Raw genomic sequence first — 21916 nt, forward strand, 5'->3', positions numbered from 1 at the left:
CAATGCCATTCTCCCCTGATTGCTCAGTTTGACAGGGTGGCCAGCTCTAGGAAGAGCCTTGGTGGTTCAAACTTCTTGGGACCTTCAATGCTGCATACATTTTTTTGTATCCTTCCCCAGATCTGTGCCTCGACACAATGCTGTCTCGGAGAACTATGGACAATTCCTTCGACCTCATGGCTTGGCTTTTGCTCTGACATGCACTGTCAACTGTGGGACCTTGTATAGACAGGTGTGTGCCTTTTACAATTCATGTCCAATCAATTGAATTCACCACAGGTGGACTCCAATCAAGTTGTAGAAACATCTCAAGGATGATCAATGCAGACAGGATGCATCTGAGCTCAATTTCGAGTCTCACACGGAACCCAAACCGACTGCGCACGTGCGCCATCGTGCATAAATATATATTTTTTGTCCCCCCACACCAAATGTGATCACAACAAGCAGGTTAAAAATATAAAAACAAACTCTCAACCAATTATATTAATTTGGGGACAGGTCGAAAACCATTAAACATTTATGGCAATTTAGCTAGTTAGCTTGCACTTGATAGCTAATTTGTCCTATTTAGCTAGCTTGCTGTTGCTAGATAATTTGTCCTGGGATATAAACATTTAGTTGTTATTTTACCTGAAATGCACAATGTCCTCTACTGCGCCAATTAATCCACACATAAAACGGTCAACCGAATCGTTTCTCGTCATCTCTCTTCCTTCCAGGCTTTTTCTTCTCTTGACCTTATATTGCGATTGGCAACTTTCATAAATTAGATGCATTACCACCACTGACCTCGTTCGTCTTTCAGTCACCCACGTGGGTTTAAAACCAATGAGATGGCACGTTGATACCTGCTTCTATAAACCAACGAGGAGATGGGAGAGGCAGGACTTGCAGCGTGATCTGCGTCAGAAATAGAACTGATTTATATTTTAGCCCTTGTTAACGCAGACGCTTGTTGGAGCGCGCAATAATTTAATAACATAGATTTCTACATTTATTTTGCAATACGTACGCGACCGGTGTGGTCAGCCTGTCATACATAGCAAAGGGTCTGAATACTTATGTAAATAAGGTATCTGTTTTTTATTTTAATAAATTTGCTTTAAAGTTTCTAAAAAACTGTTTTTGCTTTTTCATTATGGGGTATTGTGTGTAGATTTCTGAGGGGGAAAAAATTATTTAATCAATTTTAGAATAAGGCTGTAATGTAACAACATGTGGAAAAAGTCAAGGGGTCTGAATACTTTTCGAATGCACTGTAGCTCCCCAATACCGTCTGATGAATATATTTAATTTAATACATGAATGGTGACCACAGCCCTTCAAAATACCTCTGAATCGTGTTGTAATGCGATTTTTCCCACCCTGCTCCATGTATTCACTGTATTTCAAATTTGGCTCCCAGTGCAGCTAGTTCCGGGGGTGTTTTCACGCTTCTGACAGTTCCTTCTCTGCATGTTCCGAGACGCGTACACGTTTGCTACCCTGATAGACTGTCTCTCAGACACAGCATGTTGGTGGCACCTTCATTGGGCAGAACAGGATCGTGGTAATGACAGGATTGAAATGAGTGGAATGGTATCAAATCCATCAAACACATGTTTTCCAGGTGTTTGATGCCATTCCATTTGCTCAGTTCCGGCCATTTTTATGAGCCGTTCTCCCCCCCAACAGCCTCCTGTGCTGTCAGAGTACCAAACTGTACACATAAGCACAGCAGAGTTACAGAATATTGGACCGTTAGGCTTTCATACTTTTCTAATTCTCAGCGCAGCTCCAGCAATTTCTCCAACTGTCAACACATTCAAATGAATAGAGGACAGGAACCAAGAGACACGTTGCTTGGGTATTGTGGGGAGGTGCGCATTCAGGCTGTGCGACTCCCGTGGATGGTGGGGGCCGGACTATCGCTTCCTCATTAACGCTTAAGATTGAACAGTCAAAGACAAAGGTTTCCTCTGAAGTAGCCTACATGACAGCAACTTCAGATATTTTACTGTTACTGGAAGCACATTGCTGGACTGTTGGGACTTGAAGTGAAATGTGATGGGAAAGTATACACTGTCTTTTTTCTTTAAAGAGCGACTGAATGCACAGATGTGTTAAGAAAAATGAGATTTCAGTCTTGGGGGTGTGGTTCATGTGGCAGTTACTGATGTTTGTCTCCCATGAGACACCCTAGTAACAAAGCCAGTATTACTTCCTCAAAATAGTAGTGCTGAGCGATTGTGTTTTGAGGTCATTTCGGTTCGATTATAAAAAATGTATAATGGTTTTCGATTTCAATTTTGATAATTTTTTAAGACATTAAATGCATTATGAAATAGAGCTTTTTGATGGAAATTACAAGGCCCAAAAGAGTTAGCATTCAACTGCCAAAACATTGTAAATATTCCATTGTCTCTGTCAAGTCCACATTGGGTAGACATCAGTAGGGAAATAGGAAATTAATATGAAATAATACAATATTTAAGGTGTGTATGTTATTTAGTATTTATTTGATGACTTTATTATTTTTCATTTTATAAAGTCTTCATCTGATCTCTGCCCAGGCAGTAGCATTCTGCCAGCCAGACCTAACGTTATCTATGTACTCCCCATACTGTATTGTATGTCTTTAGTCATCCTATTTAGCTACCTTGCCTAAGTAGCCTATGCCAAAGAGCTGTCTGACAAAATTATTTTACTACTTCTTCAAAGGCATACTTTCACGAACTGTCTCTGTCCCTCTCGTCATTGTGTAGATTCCTTCTCTCATGCGGTCTATATGGTCTGTGTGTATCTAAACTAATGACACGTTTACATCTTAAAGTATTTCATTATGCAGTAAGTCTTCCTCAGTCTTGCCCCGCTACTGAACAAACAAGTTTAGTGTTTGTGCAAAATGGAGGAGAGACTTTAAAAAAAAAATCAAGACAGGATACATCTATTATTTCAGGTGATAAAAGATTAAACATGTTTTGTTTAACTACTTTATCCACAACTTGTTTCTCTAAATTTATAGCAAGTCAAGCAAACTTGCACTGCAGAACAACTAGCTAATTAAAAGCAAGGCTAGGTTGAAGATACCATTGTAGCTAGCGAAAATACCGATAATACCTAATAATTATCATCAAAAAGCAAATGTCATTACAATCACAATAAACTTAGATGCACTATGCAGAAATAGCTCTGCCATTGCTAAAATTGCAGTTTATGTGACAAAACAAGCAAGTATAGTGTAGAGCAGTGGTTGTCAACCTTTTCTGAGTCAAGATCACTTTCTGAGTCAAAAATCTCTAACGCTCAGGTAACGCTCAGGTAAAAAAAAAACACTTTAAAAAACATAAGCCTATTCAACTTTGACCAATTGAAAACAATTCTGTAACAATACGATTTGCGCAGTAGGCTATAGGCCCAATACATTATCACTGCACATTGGCTATGCTTGAATTGCCCTGCCAATGTTTTTCTTTTCAGACCATTTTGAGAACATTTTTAATTTGCTGTGTCTCTCTAGTCATGGTTTTAAAAGTTTTGAAATCTCACAGTATCAACTTTTTACAGTCTATGTCTCGAGGAAACTTTGCATGCACAGTGATCTGAGCTATCTGATGGGCCAGTTTATAGGTGCAGTTGATTTGCTCTCTGGGCCTGCCAGATAGGTGGAGTTCTACCTACAGACACATGAAATTGGTCAAAATGGGAACATTTTGCCTTCCCGTTGATAAGGCTGCTGAAGGAAGTGCATCTACCGCCAACAGCGCAAAACAAATAAAAAAATTGGAACGCAAGGCATTATCATATATATTTTTTTACAGAAATGTTTGGTAATCGACTAGGTTGGTGACCACTGGTGTAGAGAATCATTGTACCACCTTAACCACTGTGAAATATATTTTCCATAAACCAAAATATTGTAGATTCATCTGTCTGGAGCTGGTGTACAAAACCTAAAGTTCAAGACAAACAGGAAGCATAGAAATGTCGCACATAGAACAGTTCTACAGCTTCTTAGACATGCTTTCAATGAGAATGACAGATCTATAACACAAATTTCTATGGTCATTTGGTTGGGTCGCCCAAAAAGTTAAGTATCGCAGCTTTAAACGGGAGGCAACAGTCATATAATATAATTGGCTTAACAGCCAATGTGTATTATTTAACATTAACTATTAAAATAGTACGTACTTTATAGGAATCGTAGTTGTTTACAAGTTGCCAGCTATCTTATATGTGACTGACCTCCTTTTTTCACTCTTAGGAAGCAACATTTGAAATGGTGTTTTTTACATTGGATAAAAGCAGAGACACATTTGAGGAACAATGGGAAAGTAATTCTGCTTTATTTTTTAAAAAATTTGATTTATTTAACTAGGCAAGTCAGTTAAGAACAAATTCTTATTTTCAATGACAGCCTAGAAACAGTGGGTTAACTGCCTGTTCAAGGGCAGAACGACAGATTTTGTACCTTGTCAGCTCGGGGGTTTGAACTTGCAACCTTCCGGTTACTAGACCAATGCTCTAACCACTAGAAAAGTTGAACAACTTGTATATTCACTTTTGAGAAAATGGCTCTTCTTTGTCTAGACCCATTCAGCATCTCTTTATGGGGTTGATCCGGGTGTTCTGTCCTAACTAGTGGTTAGAGCGTTGGGCCAGTAACCGAAAGGTTGCTGGCTTGAATCCCTGAGCTGACAAGGTAAAAATCCATCATTCTTCCCCTGAGCAAGGCAGCTAACCCACGAAGACGTGGATGTCGTTTATGGCAGCCTTTCTGATTCAGAAGGGTTGGGTTAAATTTTTTATTTTTTTTATTTCACCTTTATTTAACCAGGTAGGCTAGTTGAGAACATGTTCTCATTTGCAACTGCGACCTGGCCAAGATAAAGCATAGCAGTGTGAACAGACAACACAGAGTTACACATGGAGTAAACAATTAACAAGTCAATAACACAGTAGAAAAAAAGGGGAGTCTATATACAATGTGTGCAAAAGGCATGAGGTAGGCAAATAATTACAATTTTGCAGATTAGCACTGGAGTGATAAATGATCAGATGGTCATGTACAGGTAGAGATATTGGTGTGCAAAAGAGCAGAAAAGTAAATAAATAAAAACAGTATAAAAACAGTATGGGAATGAGGTAGGTGAAAATGGGTGGGCTATTTACCAATAGACTATGTACAGCAGCAGCGATCGGTTAGCTGCTCAGATAGCTGATGTTTGAAGTTGGTGAGGGAGATAAAAGTCTCCAACTTCAGCGATTTTTGCAATTCGTTCCAGTCACAGGCAGCAGAGTACTGGAATGAAAGGCGGCCAAATGAGGTGTTGGCTTTAGGGATGATCAGTGAGATGGAGCGCGTGCTACGGATGGGTGTTGCCATCGTGACCAGTGAGCTGAGATAAGGCGGAGCTTTACCTAGCATGGACTTGTAGATGACCTGGAGCCAGTGGGTCTGGCGACGAATATGTAGCGAGGGCCAGCCGACTAGAGCATACAAGTCGCAGTGGTGGGTGGTATAAGGTGCTTTAGTGACAAAACGGATGGCACTGTGATAGACTGCATCCAGTTTGCTGAGTAGAGTGTTGGAAGCCATTTTGTAGATGACATCGCCGAAGTCGAGGATCGGTAGGATAGTAAGTTTTACTAGGGTAAGTTTGGCGGCGTGAGTGAAGGGGGCTTTGTTGCGGAATAGAAAGCCGACTCTTGATTTGATTTTCGATTGGAGATGTTTGATATGAGTCTGGAAGGAGAGTTTACAGTCTAGCCAGACACCTAGGTACTTATAGATGTCCACATATTCAAGGTCGGAACCATCCAGGGTGGTGATGCTAGTTGGGCATGCGGGTGCAGGCAGCGATCGGTTGAAAAGCATGCATTTGGTTTTACTAGCGTTTAAGAGCAGTTGGAGGCCACGGAAGGAGTGTTGTATGGCATTGAAGCTTGTTTGGAGGTTAGATAGCACAGTGTCCAAGGACGGGCCGGAAGTATATAGAATGGTGTCGTCTGCGTAGAGGTGGATCAGGGAATCGCCCGCAGCAAGAGCAACATCATTGATATATACAGAGAAAAGAGTCGGCCCGAGAATTGAACCCTGTGGCACCCCCATAGAGACTGCCAGAGGACCGGACAGCATACCCTCCGATTTGACACACTGAACTCTGTCTGCAAAGGAATTGGTGAACCAGGCAAGGCAGTCATCCGAAAAACCGAGGCTACTGAGTCTGCCGATAAGAATATGGTGATTGACAGAGTGGAAAGCCTTGGCAAGGTCGATGAAGACAGCTGCACAGTACTGTCTTTTATCGATGGCGGTTATGATATCGTTTAGTACCTTGAGTGTGGCTGAGGTGCACCCGTGACCGGCTCGGAAACCAGATTGCACAGCGGAGAAGGTACGGTGGGATTCGAGATGGTCAGTGACCTGTTTGTTGACTTGGCTTTCGAAGACCTTAGATAGGCAGGGCAGGATGGATATAGGACTGTAACAGTTTGGGTCCAGGGTGTCTCCCCCTTTGAAGAGGGGGATGACTGCGGCAGCTTTACAATCCTTGGGGATCTCAGACGATATGAAAGAGAGGTTGAACAGGCTGGTAATAGGGGTTGCGACAATGGCGGCGGATAGTTTCAGAAATAGAGGGTCCAGATTGTCACGCCCAGCTGATTTGTACGGGTCCAGGTTTTGCAGCTCTTTCAGAACATCTGCTATCTGGATTTGGGTAAAGGAGAACCTGGAGAGGCTTGGGCGAGTAGCTGCGGGGGGGGGCTGTTGGCCGAGGTTGGAGTAGCCTGGCGGAAGCGATGGCCAGCCGTTGAGAAATGCTTGTTGAAGTTTTCGATTATCATGGATTTATCGGTGGTGACCGTGTTACCTAGCCTCAGTGCAGTGGGCAGCTGGGAGGAGGTGCTCTTGTTCCCCATGGACTTCACAGTGTCCCAGAACTTTTTGGAGTTGAGGCTACAGGATGCAAACTTCTGCCTGAAGAAGCTGGCCTTAGCTTTCCTGACTGACTGCGTGTATTGGTTCCTGACTTCCCTGAACAGTTGCATATCGCGGGGACTATTCAATGCTATTGCAGTCCGCCACAGGATGTTTTTGTGCTGGTCGAGGGCAGTCAGGTCTGGAGTGAACCAAGGGCTGTATCTGTTCTTAGTTCTGCATTTTTTGAACGGAGCATGCTTATCTAAAATGGCGAGGAAGTTACTTTTAAAGAATGACCAGGCATCCTCAACTGACGGGATGAGGTCAATGTCCTTCCAGGATACCCGGGCCAGGTCGATTAGAAAGGCCTGCTCACAGAAGTGTTTTAGGGAGCGTTTGACAGTGATGAGGGGTGGTCGTTTGACTGCGGCTCCGTAGCGGATACAGGCAATGAGGCAGTGATCGCTGAGATCCTGGTTGAAGACAGCGGAGGTGTATTTGGAGGGCCAGTTGGTCAGGATGACGTCTATGAGGGTGCCCTTGTTTACAGAGTTAGGGTTGTACCTGGTGGGTTCCTTGATGATTTGTGTGAGATTGAGGGCATCTAGCTTAGATTGTAGGACTGCCGGGGTGTTAAGCATATCCCAGTTTAGGTCACCTAACAGAACAAACTCTGAAGCTAGATGGGGGGGCGATCAATTCACAAATGGTGTCCAGGGCACAGCTGGGAGCTGAGGGGGGTCGGTAGCAGGCGGCAACAGTGAGAGACTTATTTCTGGAGAGAGTCATTTTCAAAATTAGTAGTTCGAACTGTTTGGGTATGGACCTGGAAAGTATGACATTACTTTGCAGGCTATCTCTGCAGTAGACTGCAACTCCTCCCCCTTTGGCAGTTCAATCTTGACGGAAGATGTTATAGTTGGGTATGGAAATCTCAGAATTTTTGGTAGCCTTCCTGACCCAGGATTCAGACACGGCAAGGACATCAGGGTTAGCAGAGTGTGCTAAAGCAGTGAGTAAAACAAACTTAGGGAGGAGGCTTCTGATGTTGACATGCATTTAGCTAGATAGCTTGTTGTGAAGATCCAGCTGAAAAATGTTCCGTTTGCGGTGGGAATCCGGGGATAAAAAAATAAATAGGTCCGTTATGCTCTGGTTAGAGTCGCGTTGTTCAAACTGGCGAGAGCTTTCCGAGCTAAAGGTTAGCTGATGACCGGTTAGCTGAAGACCGCTAGCATAGCTGGTAGTTAGCTGGCTAGCTTCAGTTGAGGGGTTCCGGGTCCGAAGTAAATATAAATACTTTAGGAAAAATAGCTACATTGGGTGAGGCGGATTGCAGGAGAGTATTTAGAAGTTGAGGTTTAGTAAAATGTTTTAAAAGATATGCGAAGAAAAATATGTAAAAACAAAGAAAAAAACCGATATATACAAGGGACCCGACACGACAGGACGTCTTACTGCTACGCCATCTTGGATCTGAGGAAGACACATTTTATTTGAATGCATTCAGTTGTACAACTGACTCGGTATCCCCCTTTCCCTAACAACAACAATCAAGCTAACTGGCTAACGTGAGAGAACTGTTCACTCGCCCTAGCAGAGTTGGTTAGGCTGATTTTATGTGCTGCTGGCATAAATGTACACTTTTTTGCCAACGTTTACTGACACCGGCCATTCAACGGGTGTTGAGTGTTCGTAAATTCGTCAGTTATCCTGCGCTCTGGCACACTCTGAAATTGGAGTAGATATCCAGAGCAAATTTACCAGCTAAGTCTATCAACAGTTGTCGCAGTGACCATTGAAATGGTTACTTGCATAGTGGAGTATTTTGTTAAGACATCTAGCTAGCTAGCTAGGTAAACAATGAACCATTATCCCAACTCATGACGTTGCTACCATGCATGAATCTGCAGGTAGCTAACCAACCAGGTTCAATATTAGCTAGCTAACATAAGGCTATAACTAGCAAAGCAAATGGCTAGTGAGCCAGCCAGCTAATGTTAGCTAACTAGCTAACAGTACACTTTAACCTGAAATTAAAATTTAGAAAAAAGTGTAAGATCAAAAAATGTAGCTAGCTAGACTATCTTACCCGTCCTTATACATCATAGATGGATGCCTCTCCCTATCACAGATGCCATGGTTGCCCTTAGTTTGAAGATGTAATCCTGACACAGGTGTTTTCTCCATCTCCTTAGCTATCATACTCTAATTCCAATGATTTAAAAAACTCTATCTTCCAGAAAGTGGAGAGCAACACTTATGCAGTTGTACTACGCGATACATTAAAAGAAAAGTTGCGTTATAGAAGATTACCTACACATACAGACCAGCTCAAATAGACAGAAACGTTGCTATATGGCAGACCAATCCGAACTCATCTCTCGGCATATCCAGTACACTTATTATCTCAGCCAATCATGGATAGGGGGAAGGTTGTCGGCTTTTTCTGTGGCTAAACCACCTAGGTTCGTAATTTAACAATTGTATTCATATTTACAGATGGCATACAAGTCTGTTATTAAGGCACATGAAAGCTCACATTCTTCCCCCCAAAAAGTTTATGTTCAAATGGCTCTCCTGTGAAGTAGTGGCCCGCGACATATGCCTAGTTTTCTGAAACGAGTCATATATTCGCAACAAAGCCTCCCTCACTCATGGTGCCAAGCATACCTCGTAAAACTGACTATCCTACTGATCCTTGACCTCGGCGTTGTCATTTACAAAATAGCCTCCAACACTCTACTCAGCAAATTGGATGCAGTCTATCACAGTGCCATCCGTTTTGTCACCAAAGCCCCATATACTACCCACCACTGCGACCTGAATGCTCTCGTTGGCTGGTCCTCGCTTCATATTTGTCACCAAACCCATTGGCTCCAGGTCATCTATAAGTCTTTGCTAGGTAAAGCCCCACGTTATCTCAGCTCACTGGTCACCGTAGCAAGCGCTCCAGCAGGTGTATTTCACTGGTCATCCCCAAAGCCAAGTCCTCTTTTGGCCACCTTTCCTTCCAGTTCTCTGCTGCCAATGACTAGAATGAATTGCAAAAATAACTGAAGCTGGAGTCTTATATCTCCTTTAAGCATCAGCTGTCAGAGCAGCTTACCGATCATTGCACCTGTACACAGCCCATCTGTAAATAGCCCACCCAACTACCTCATCCCCATATCATTCTTTTGTTTGCTTCTTTGCACCCCAGTATTTGTACTTGCACATTCATCTTCTCATCATCTATCACTCCAGTGTTTAATTGCTAAATTGTAATTATTTGGCCACTATGGCCTATTTATTGCCTTAAATCCCTAATCTTACTACATTTGCACACACTATATAGATTTTTCTATTGTGTTATTAACTGTACGTTTGTTTATCCCATGTGTAACTCTTTGCTTTATCTTGGCCAGGTCGCAGTTGTAAATGAGAACTTGTTCTCAACTGGCCTACCTGGTTAAATAAAGGTGAAATAAAAAAATATACATATATTTTCATATTTTTCTGTGGTTTAGTAACTTCTTGTTCATCGACGAACTCCGGCTAGACTGAAGACAATGTAGTTAGAAAAATGTCAAAGTATGCGGTGTCCTTCAACCGCAAATTGCGTTTCCTCTCTATTGTGGATGTCCCCGTTGAAATGCATGACATCCAGCGCAACGTAACAGAGTGCTTATGGGTAATATGAACAAGGCTTAACGTAGCAGGCTTAAAAGTGTATTCGTCCAGAGATTTGCATATAATGACGAGATGCTCATGTCTCCGCCCTTACAATGGGGTCGTTGTCCCAAAGGCGGGAAGGCGACAAGATTAGGTCCAAAAAAAACAATAGAAATGCATTAGGATTATCTTTGGCAGATTTTTGGTGATAGTGAAACCTCTCTCTTCACCTCTTGCTCTATGATTCATCTCCGTCTTGAAAAAAACTGCCGCAATGGATTATTGTCATTGTAGTTACTACATTTCTGAGCTGAACTAGATTGAATATTTGCTGAATGAAAACTACAACTCCCTCCAGCCCAGCATCCTACATCAAATAAAATAAAATGTAATTGTATTTATCACATGTGCCGAATACAACTGGAGAGGACTTTACAGTGAAATGCTTGCTTACAAACCTTTCCCAATGTTGCAGAGTTAAAATAGTAACTAACACGAGGAATAAAATAAAATACACAAGAATGGAGCTATATGCAGGAAGTACCAGTATCAGATCAATGTGCATTGGTACTAGGTACTAGGTACTTGAGGTAGATATGTACATAAAGCCAGGGTATGAAGTATTTTTTTCCCATCGATCTACACACCATTATGACAAAGCAAAAACAGGTTTCTATACATTTTTTCACATTTTTCATTTTTAAAAACTGAAATATCACATTTATATAAGTATTCAGACCCTTTACTCAGTACTTAGTTGAATCACCTTTGGCAGCGTTTACAGCCTCGAGTCTTCTTGGGTATGACACTACAAGCATGGCACACCTGTATTTGGGGAATTTCTCCCATTCTTCTCTGCAGATCCTCTCAAGCTCTGTCAGGTTGGATGGTGAGCGTTGCTGCACAGCTATTTTCAGGTCTCTCCAGAGATGTTAGATTGGGTTCAAGTCCGGGTTCTGGCTGGGCCACTCAAGGACATTCAGAGACTTGTCCCGAAGCCACTCCTGCGTTGTCTTGGCTATGTGCTCTGGAGCTCTGGTTTTCATCAAGGACCTCTCTGTACTTTTCTTTGTTCATCTTTGCCTCGATCCTAGTCTCCCAGTCCCTGCCACTGAAAAACATCCCCAAAGCACGATGCTGTCACAACCATGCTCACCTTAGGGATGGTGCCAAGTTTCCTCCAGACTTGAAACTTGGCAATCAGGCCAAAGAGTTCAATCTTGGTTTCATCTGATCAGAGAATCTAGTTTCTCTTGGTGTGAGAGTCTTTAGGTGCCTTTTGGCAAACTCCAAGCGGGCTTTCGTGCGCCTTTTACTGAGGAGTGGCTTCTGTCTGGCCACTTTACCATAGAGGCGTGATTAGTGGAGTGCTGCAGAGATGGTTGTCCTTCTGTAAGGTTCTCCCATCTCCACAGAGGAACTCTAGAGCTCTTTCAGAGTGACCATCAGTTTCTTGGTCACCTCCCTGACCAAGGCCCTTCTCACCCGATTGCTCAGTTTGGCCGGGGCGGCCAGCTCTAGGAAGAGTCTTAGTGGTTCAAACTTCTCCCATTTAAGAATGATGGAGGCCTCTGTCTTCTTGGGGACCTTCAATGCTGCAGACATTTTTTGGTACCCTTCCCCAGATCTGTGCCTCAACACAATCCTGTCTCTGAGCTCTACGGACAATTCCTTCAACCTCATGACTTGGTTTTTGCTCTGACATGCACTGTCAATTGTGGGACCTTATATAGACAGGAGTCCATCAATCAACCACAGATGGACTCTAATCAAATTGTAGAAACATCTCAAGGATGATCAATGCAAACAGGATGCACCTGAGCTCATTTTCGAGTCTCATAGCAAATTTGACATACCGAGTTGTTACGTTCCCCAGTTTATGTGTTGTAGTTTGTGTATTTGCATGTGTTTATTTCAGGAAATGGCTTCCTGAAATCCCTCAAGCAGCTGATTGGTCGACTCCATGGCTAATTGGAGAGCTGACCCCGCCCCCTCGTCAAGACGCAGCTGTCTCCAATTACACTGCCTGTTGTCATCCTTACTCGCACCTACAGTCCATACCCTTTTCACTTCACGGAGAGTTTAGTTGTAGCAGGGTGTTGCGTTCCCTCTTCATAGAGGCGTGCGTACCACGAGTATGTCCACATCACCGTCAGGCCATTTTATTGGTAATGTAAAAGTTATATTTTTTTGTGATCCAATTAAGTAATAAAGGCCCGATTGGGAGTGGTATATGGCCAATTTACCATGGATAAGGGCTGTTCGAATGCACTGTGCCTGGATACAGCCCTTAGCCGTGGTATATTGGTTGTATGCCACAACCCCCCCGAGGTTAGAAAACACTCTAAAGTTTCCAAAACTGTTAAAATAATGTCTGTGAATATAACAGAACTGATATGGCAGGTGAGGAAAATCCATCCAGGAAGTGGGATTTTTTTTTATGTGGGAAGTTTTCAATTGAATGCCTATAGAGTATCTTTTTTGTTTTATTTTACCTTTATTTAACTAGGCAAGTCAGTTAAGAACAAATTCTTATTTTCAATGACGGCCTAAGAACAGTGGGTTAACTGCCTGTTCAGGGGCAGAACGACAGATTTGTACCTTGTCAGCTCGGGGGTTTGAACTTGCAACCTTCCGGTTACTAGTCCAACGCTCTAACCACTAGGGTTAGGCCCCAGATTGCAGTTCCTATGGCTTCCACTAGATGTCAACAGTCTTTAGACATTGTTTCAGGCTTGTTTTCTGAAAAATGAAGAAGAATGTGACCTTTCTGTCAGTGGACTGGAGAATCATGCAGCGCTGGGTTGCGCGCGTGACCGAGTGCGAGCCCTTCGTTATTTTTCCTTTCTATTGAATACGCTATTGAAATATTATCGATTAATTAGACAACTGACAACCTACGGATTAATTATAAACATCGTTTGACATGTTTCAACGAACTTTACCAGCACTATTAGGATGTATTCGTCTGCATGTTAACCGCCTTTGAAACAGCTGCGGTCATCCCCCTCTTCAAAGGGGGGGACACTCTTAACCCAAACTGCTACAGACCTAAATATATCCTACCCTGCCTTTCTAAGGTCTTCGAAAGCCAAGTCAACAAACAGACTACCGACCATTTTGAATCCCACCATACCTTCTCCGCTATGCAATCTGGTTTCAGAGCTGATCATGGGTGCACCTCAGCCACGCTCAAGGTCCTAAACGATATCTTATAAAGGTCTACAGCAATTGTGAGGACTAAGCGAAACACACACGTCTTTTAATCGATCCTGAGGGAAAGAGAGAAAATCTACAGAGCCCGCTTTCAGGGCACTGTTTTTTTGGCGTGACCGAGACCTTTCGGCACGCTCAACGTCTCGTGAGCGCGCGATTCACACACTGACAAGCCCCATAGAAGGCAGCCTTCACGCTGAACACGTAGAAACTGTTCCCAGAGCGGTAGCCTTTTGGGAAGTGCGTTAAATATGACGTCAAAGCAGAGGCAACTTTTTCCATGACAAGAGAGATTTTGGGAGAATGCATGCCCTGACACTTCTGTTTTACATAGAGACAAAATTTAAACGGATTTAGAATTGTTAGAGTGTTTTCTATTCGATAATATTTTTAATATGCAAATATTAGCAACTTTTGAAAAAAATGTATCCTGTTTTATATGGGTACCCAAATCCTCCAGAAGGGGCAGTAAACCGTGGTATCCTGAACAGGTTAACCGACCTTGAGGTCTACGACATTTTTTCTGAGGTCTTGGCTGATTTCTTTTGATTTTCCCATGATGTCAAGCAAAGAGGCACTGAATTTGAAGGTAGGCCTTGAAATACATCCACAGGTACACCTCCAATTGATTCAAATGATGATGTCAATTAGCCTATCAGAAACTTCTAAAGCCAAGACATCATTTTCTGGAATTTTCCAAACTGTTTAAAGGCACAAGTCAACTTAGTGCATGCAAACTTCTGACCCACTGGATTTGTGATACAGTGAATTATGAGTGAAATATTCTGTCTAAACAAGTGTTGGAAAAATTACTAATGTCATGCACAAAGTAGTTGTCCTAACCGGCTTGCCAAAACTATAGTTTGTTAACAAGAAATTTGTGGAGTGGTTGAAAAACGAGTTTCAATAACCTAAGTGTATGTAAACTTCCAACTTCAGCTGTATGTCCCCATTACTAGTAAAACATAATCTAGACCTATTTCTTTCACTTACTTGCTGTGTTGTTTCGTTGTTGATTTGTTCAGTTGTTTCATTCTCAACCAGGATTTCTATGGAACGCCGTTTGGGTCTTTGCGTGTCAAAAAAGATACTAGAGTCAAATAACACTATTTCACGTGTCAAATAACACTTTCACATGTCAAATAAGCTTGTTGACCAATCTGGACCTAAATATGACTGCATGTCACATAATAATTTAATGCATTAATACATTTTGTACGTAGTTATTACACATTGATTACACTATCACTCGTATTTAATATGTCACCACGATTCATCGATATGTATGCTATGATGCTCGTAAAGTTGTCTCGCGCACCTACAGTGCTGGTCATAAAAAAAGCTAGCCAGCTCATGGATGCAAACAATGTTCTTCACTAAAAAACAGAGCAAAACAACATCTGTTTCAGTAGCTATCATTATAATAATAAATATAAATATAATATGCCATTTAGCAGACGCTTTTATCCAAAGCGACTTACAGTCATGTGTGCATACATTCTACGTACGGGTGGTCCCGGGGATCGAACCCACTACCCTGGCGTTACAAGCGCCATGCTCTACCAACTGAGCTACAGAAGGACCATCATTAGCTAGCTAACTACATAGCTAGGTGTCATCTAAAATAACCCTAATTTATAAAACAGTTGTTATTTGATTAATGGTGGTTTGACCCATCTATGTGAACCTAGCCTCAATAAGGATTAGCCGCAATAGTGAATTGTGCGGTTAGCCTTCAAAATAAAAGTATGTCATTGACATTTGTGCAAATTAATACAAATAGTAGAATTATGCCTTAATTGAATAGATCATGCTAAACGAGGTTGGAATGTTGTTATATAAAATCAACAAAAGACAATAATTTGTTAATTTGACAAAAATATTTTGAAATCACACTGGATGTATTACACTTTAGAAATGCATTAGGGGCAAACGTATTTCACTGTACAGCCTTACTTATGGATTGTGGATCAATGACATGGGTTATCAGTCTACTCAGTGACACCCAGAGAACATTAGCTTTGTAGCTCTTATTGCGGGACTCTGAAACAACTGTGAATTGAGCCACATTTATTGTCAACCTATGTGTATTGAACACTATTCCTTAGGATAAACAATACTGCGTGGATGTTTTGGAGTCTGATAACTCTGAGGAGGACGTTAGAAAAAAATATATTGGGTATTGAGAAGACTGATACCTCATTTCATGGATCCCCAATCCTTAGGTAAAACTGTACAGTGCAATATTAATGTCAATACACATAATAGGCTGACTGGAGAGGTGATTTCACACAATCACAGTCCCGCGATAAGAGCAACGCTAATATTTGTGTAAACTCTTCAGAGTTGTGTTCTGTGGGTGTTACCGAGTAGACTGAAACCCCATTTCATTGTTTCACATTCCAACCTTGTTTAACATTATCTAGTGTATTTATGGCATGATTCCACCAATTGTAACTTTCAAAGAGGTACTTTTATTTTGAAGGCAAACCGCAAATCCACTATTGAGCCTAGTCGTTATAGTGGCTAGCTTCACAACACATAACCCGGTCCGGTTGATCCTCACTAGCCAGATGAAGCTAGCTGGCTGCTTATAACATTAGCTTTGTGCAACAGGGTTAAGTAGCTGGCTAGCTATTTATTTTCATGAACTGAAGTTAATACTTACTCACAAGGATTCCTGTATCATTGCTAAGAATAATGAAAATGACTGCAGTTTCTACTGGTCATTGTTTTCAGGCTGGTTATATTGGTGCTAGCTAGATACCAAGCCAAAGCTAGCTAGCTACCCCAGAAGTTGCGGTCGAACAAATAATGCTTTATTACCAACGCGGTATCGTAAACACATCGTTCGTGGCCGGTGTTTGCTTGTTTGCAGACATTTTTGTACAGTTTTGACGGTACTACTGATAGTAGTGGTGGCGCTTGGCTTGCACCTACAAATTCAGAACTCAACATTCTACACTAGAACTGTGTTATTTAATGCGTCAAATAGTGTTATTGTCAAATAGTGTTATTTAACGTGTATCTTTTTGACACGCAAAGACCCAAACGGCGTTCTATAGTATGTCATGAAGCTAATAACAGTGACGCTATTACTGTGTAACTCCGGTAGGGCAACATCTGAAAAATAGCGCACTTGGTAGTGTGTACCGGTGCTCGACCAGTCGCAAAAGTCAACATCACCCACGACAGAGAACAGTTGATTGTCAAGGGCAATGAATTCCATTATCTTGGCATTAATTAATTTTGCCTTTGAGTTGTCTCGCTGAAATGTTCTTCCTCTTTCAAACGACTGCTTGACTTGTTGACTGCTCTATCCACACAGCAGACATTGTGGGCTAGGTTAGGAATGCTGTGCTGCACCTGTAGTGCAACATTTTACGTGGCGTTATTATGTCATGTACCTACGTTATATAGGTATGCATGTCAGCTTTGACATCGGTTTTGCACATCGGCGTTTAACTTCACATTGGGCCGATACCAATGTTGGCATTTTTAGCTAATATCGTCCGTTTCCGATATGTTCACCGATATATCGTGCATCCCTAGATGGAAGTTAATATGTAGCTAGATGTAGAAGGCTAATGTTAACTAGCTAACATTATTGGCAATAAATGGAATTTAGGCTCGTGATAACCTAGGACATCAAAAACTAAAATAATTACATTTGCGTTTCTCTACAAGTAGGGTGAGTCAACATTTTTCTTCTACTTGCACGAATGCACGCATGCACACACAAATCAGAACCATTGACAGCCAAATCATATTTCGCTTACAGTGATTGAAAATATACTATTTTTGGTATCTTTCAGTTGTCACTGTATTCGACTAAGCATAGATGATTTAACAATGTTGAAATTGTGCTGGAATAGTGGAGGCAGCTCCTGTTTTCTTTGTGACTTGTGGTATCTCTCCGTGGTTCTAAATGAATTTAGTAGTCCGAAAATGTCGGAAACATTAACTTGCTTGACCATGCTGTAGGTCATGTAACTGTTTGTTACATGCTAAGTATACTTTGTGGACTTCACAGGACAGGATATAGACCTGGTTTTGTGATGAAACAAAGGTGTGGTTGAATTAATTCTGCCACTGTGTTTTCTCATTGTCTCAGTCCTAGGTCTATATATCACGGTCGCAAGGCATATGAACTATAGAACAAACAATGCAATTATCACAACACATACGTTGTAATATGGTATTTTTTTCTGGCTTGGCTTCCCCAGCTATTTTACCCACGCACCGCCACTGGATAATAGTCTGAACATTCTGTATTAAAAAAGTAAAGATACATACGATAAAACTAACAAAATAGCAAAGTTGGGTTTGAACTCGTAAGATGTCACCCTTCTCCGTTGGCGCCATCTTCATCCAGTTAAAAAATGAAAAAGGGAAGGATTTGATTTCTCATTCGAGAAACGGCGCGTTGGGCTCACAAAGAAACAAGCTAAATGGAATTCAAGTAATTGTTTAATAACCCAAAATAGTCAGAGTGAAGCAACATCGCATTAGTGGAAACCAAGACTGTTCTTAGGGCAGGCCTGGTTGTAGCTACATTTTTACATTTTAGTCAGTTAGCAGATGCTCTTATCCAGAGCGACTTACAATTGCATCAAGTAAATTTTCCCTCAACAAAGTATTTATCAGCAAAGTTTGTGCTAGTGGGAAAGACAAGTTCTGTTTATTTTAAAGATACTCTTCGAAGTTGGGTTTCGGACGTTTTCTGAAGATGGGCACCTGCCCTGAGAACAGTCTTGGTTTCCACTAATGCAATACAGCCAGAATGAATCTAAGATAACTCAAGAAATCTTGAATTAATTTTGACGTTATTGCCGAGGAGGTTTTAGTTACTCAATTTTACATCTAGCTAAGGTGTTTGGTGCAGTATTTCTCAGGTAAAAAAAATGTGCATCATGTTGTCTTGTCTTACGCCAAGTTAACAAACAGATTACTGACCATTTTGAATCACATCGTACCTTCTCCGCTATGCAATCTGGTTTCCGAGCTGGTCATGGGTGCACCTCAACCACGCTCAAGGTCCTTAACGATATCATAACCGCCATCGATAAGAGACATTACTGTGCAGCTGTATTCATCGACCTGGCCAAGGCTTTCGACTCTGTCAATCACCACCACTCTGTCAATCTTATTGGCAGACTCAACAGCCTTGGTTTCTCAAATGATTGCCTCGCCTGGTTCACCAACTACTTTCCTGATAGAGCTCAGTGTGTGAAATCGGAGGGCCTGTTGTCCGGACCTCTGGCAGTCTCTATGGGAGTGCCACAGGGTTCAATTCTTGGGCCGACTCTCTTACTTACTTCTGGCCCTTCTTTGGACACTGTGTTAGCAAACCTCCAGACGAGCTTCAATGCCATACAACTCTCCTTCCGTGGCATCGATCTGCTCTTAAACGCAAATAAAACTAAATGCATGCTATTCAACCGATCATTGCCCGCACCTGCCCGCCCAACCAGCATCACTACTCTGGACGGCTCTGACTTAGAATAAGTGGATAACTACAAATACCTAGGTGTCTGGCTAGACTGTAAACTCTCCTTCCAGACTCACATTAAGCATCTCCAATCAAAAATTAAATCTAGAATCGGCTTCCTATTTCGCAACAAAGCTTCCTTCACTCATGCTGCCAAACATACCCTTGTAAAACTGACCATCCTACCGATCCTTGACTTTGGCGAAGCCCCGCCCTATCTCAGCTCACTGGTCACCATAGCAGCACCCACTCGTAGCACACGCTCCAGCAGGTATATCTCGCTGGCCACCCCCAAAGCCAATTCCTCCTTTGGTCGCCTTTCCTTCTAGTTCTCTGCTACCACTTCCTGGAACGAACCGCAAAAATCACTGAAGCTGGAGATTCCCATCTACCTCACTAGCTTTAAGAACCAGCTGTCAGAGCAGCTCACAGATCACTGCACCTGTTCATAGCCCACCTGTATACAGCCCATCTATCTACCTCATCCCCATACTGTATTGATTTATTTTTGCTCCTTTTGCACCCCAGTATATCTACTTGCACATCCATCTTTTGCACATCTACCATTCCAGTGTTTAATTGCCATATTGTAATTACTTCGCCACCAGGGCCTATTTATTGCCTTAACTCCCTTATTTGCACTCACTGTATATAGACTTTGTTTTCTACTGTATTATTGACTGTATGTTTTGTTCATTCCATGTGTAAATCTGTGTTGTTGTATGTGTCGAACTGCTATGCTTTATCTTGGCCAGGTCACAGTTGCAAATGAGAACTTGTTCTCAACTAGATTACCTGGTTAAATAAAGGTGAAATAAAAAAATAAAAATGTAATGATCTGCTGCGCTGGGCAGGTGTTTCACTGTCCGTGTGTTCTGCCATACGATTGGATAGACCGCAATCGCCGCAGCTGTGTATCTGTATTAGTGGGCAAGTGAGCATTGTCAAATCAACACCAAACCCTTAAGGAAGTTATCACTTGCAAAACTCTGTTTTTAATGAGACTGACCTTATGACCAAAAGTATCCTTTTGTAGTCAATTTTGACTTCACTGTGTTGGAGCTCCCAAGTGGCGCAGCGGTCTAAGGCACTGCATCTGTGTGCTAGAGGCATCAGAGGTATCATAACCGGCCGTGATTGGGAGTCGACATCGGGCGGTGCACAATTGGCCCAGTGTCGTCAGGGTTAGGGTATGGCCAGGGTAGGCTGTCATTGTAAATAAGAATTTGTTCTTAACTAACTTGCCTGGTGTTTTCATCTCCTCTAGAATCAACTGACGAAAGGAGGCCATGGACATAGATTACATTGTCTTTGAATAATCGCCACATTCTTGACATTTGCAAATCTTGAACACCATCGTTGTGTTCCCTCCATAACATAAATCCCACTGTCTTTATATCGGATTCTATGAAGATTCAACAATGCCAGCCAAAGGGACAAGTAGGTCCAACCTGACTGATCTCTTGTTGACATATAACTTTAAAGTTGTGTGTTCTGCATGCTCTGTAAAAGAAAACGAAATCTCGTACACCTTTAAAGCAGTCGACCACCAATGCAGCAGAGAACTTCTATTGGCTAAAGGCAAAGGTACTGACAAATGGAGGCTTGTTTCCCGTCGCCCTGAATTTCCAAACCCAAGCCAGTATGAAGTTTGTTGGTTCTTCAAGGAGGGCTCTGGGTGTATGAAGCACAGGAACCGCTGCACCTTCGCAAGGAGTCACGAGGAGGCCACAGTATGGAACTTTGTAAAGCACCAGAGGATAGATCACAGCACGTTAATTAGACTGATAACCGAGTCGGATAGAAGTGCCGTCCAACTGCAAAACATGGCTGAAAACATCCTCACTGAGTTCTCAGGGACATTTCAAGAGCTTTGTAAAGACTGCTTCCTCGGCACTCCACCAACAATTACAGGTAAACGGTGGAACAACACTTGCTCAGTGGATGCAGCCCATGTCTGGAGCCCAGTCTTGGTTCATCACCTGGCAGAAAGTCAGGGGAAGGAAGTCTACAATCAGATAAGGCCTCTGCCCCCGGTCTGCCCTTTCCAGTACTGCAACCATGTCATGCAAGGTATGCCCTGTTGGCATGGGCCCAGACAGTGCCAGTTTGCCCACAGCGAGGTGGAGATGGCTGTCTGGCGAGCAGAGGCACATGGGGGGAGTCGCCAGGAACTCCTGCAGCTCTCCCAGGAGAGGCAACGTCAGAAGCCACAGTCGGCTCAAGACGTAGTGCCCGCCCCTAACCTGCAGGTGGCGATCTACTGCAAGGCATGCCTCGTAACCCTCTCCTCCCGGGAGAGCTTTTTCAAGCACTGTGCCTCATTGGAGCATGCCCAGATGATTTCCGGGGACACGACCACAGATTGGAAACATCGTCCCCCGCCCCACGGCCGCAAAGCAGAGTTTTGGCTGTGCGAGAGGTAAACATGTTTTTGTAAACTCAAGGAGACAACCTCCACACACAATGCACATTCCAGAACGTTTTTGTATACACCTGAGTGACTGCGAACACTGCAAAGCCTAAAAGTGCAATCTGTATGATAGATGCATATGTAAATAGCCCTTATTGTCTATATTATATTGTCATCAATAAGCCATTTTCTTAACAAATCATGGGATATACAGGAAATGTAATTTGTTGAAATG

General features: G+C 42.4%; 1 protein-coding gene across 2 annotated transcripts in view; it reads left to right on the forward strand.

The window, feature by feature from the left end:
* The window catches only part of LOC118400597 (helicase with zinc finger domain 2), a 43827-nt gene that overhangs the window by 2491 nt on the left and 19420 nt on the right, over nt 1–21916 (forward strand). For both annotated transcript variants that reach the window (XR_004829049.2, XM_035797597.2), the window contains exon 2: nt 20536–21690. Coding sequence is in view for 1 of the 2 variants with exons in the window: in XM_035797597.2 (XP_035653490.2) it covers nt 20690–21690 (1001 nt within the window). In the remaining variant the exon portion in view is untranslated. The remainder of the gene's footprint in view (nt 1–20535; nt 21691–21916) is intronic.

Source organism: Oncorhynchus keta, chromosome 21 (assembly GCF_023373465.1).
Source record: "Oncorhynchus keta strain PuntledgeMale-10-30-2019 chromosome 21, Oket_V2, whole genome shotgun sequence".
Lineage (NCBI taxonomy): Eukaryota > Metazoa > Chordata > Actinopteri > Salmoniformes > Salmonidae > Oncorhynchus > Oncorhynchus keta.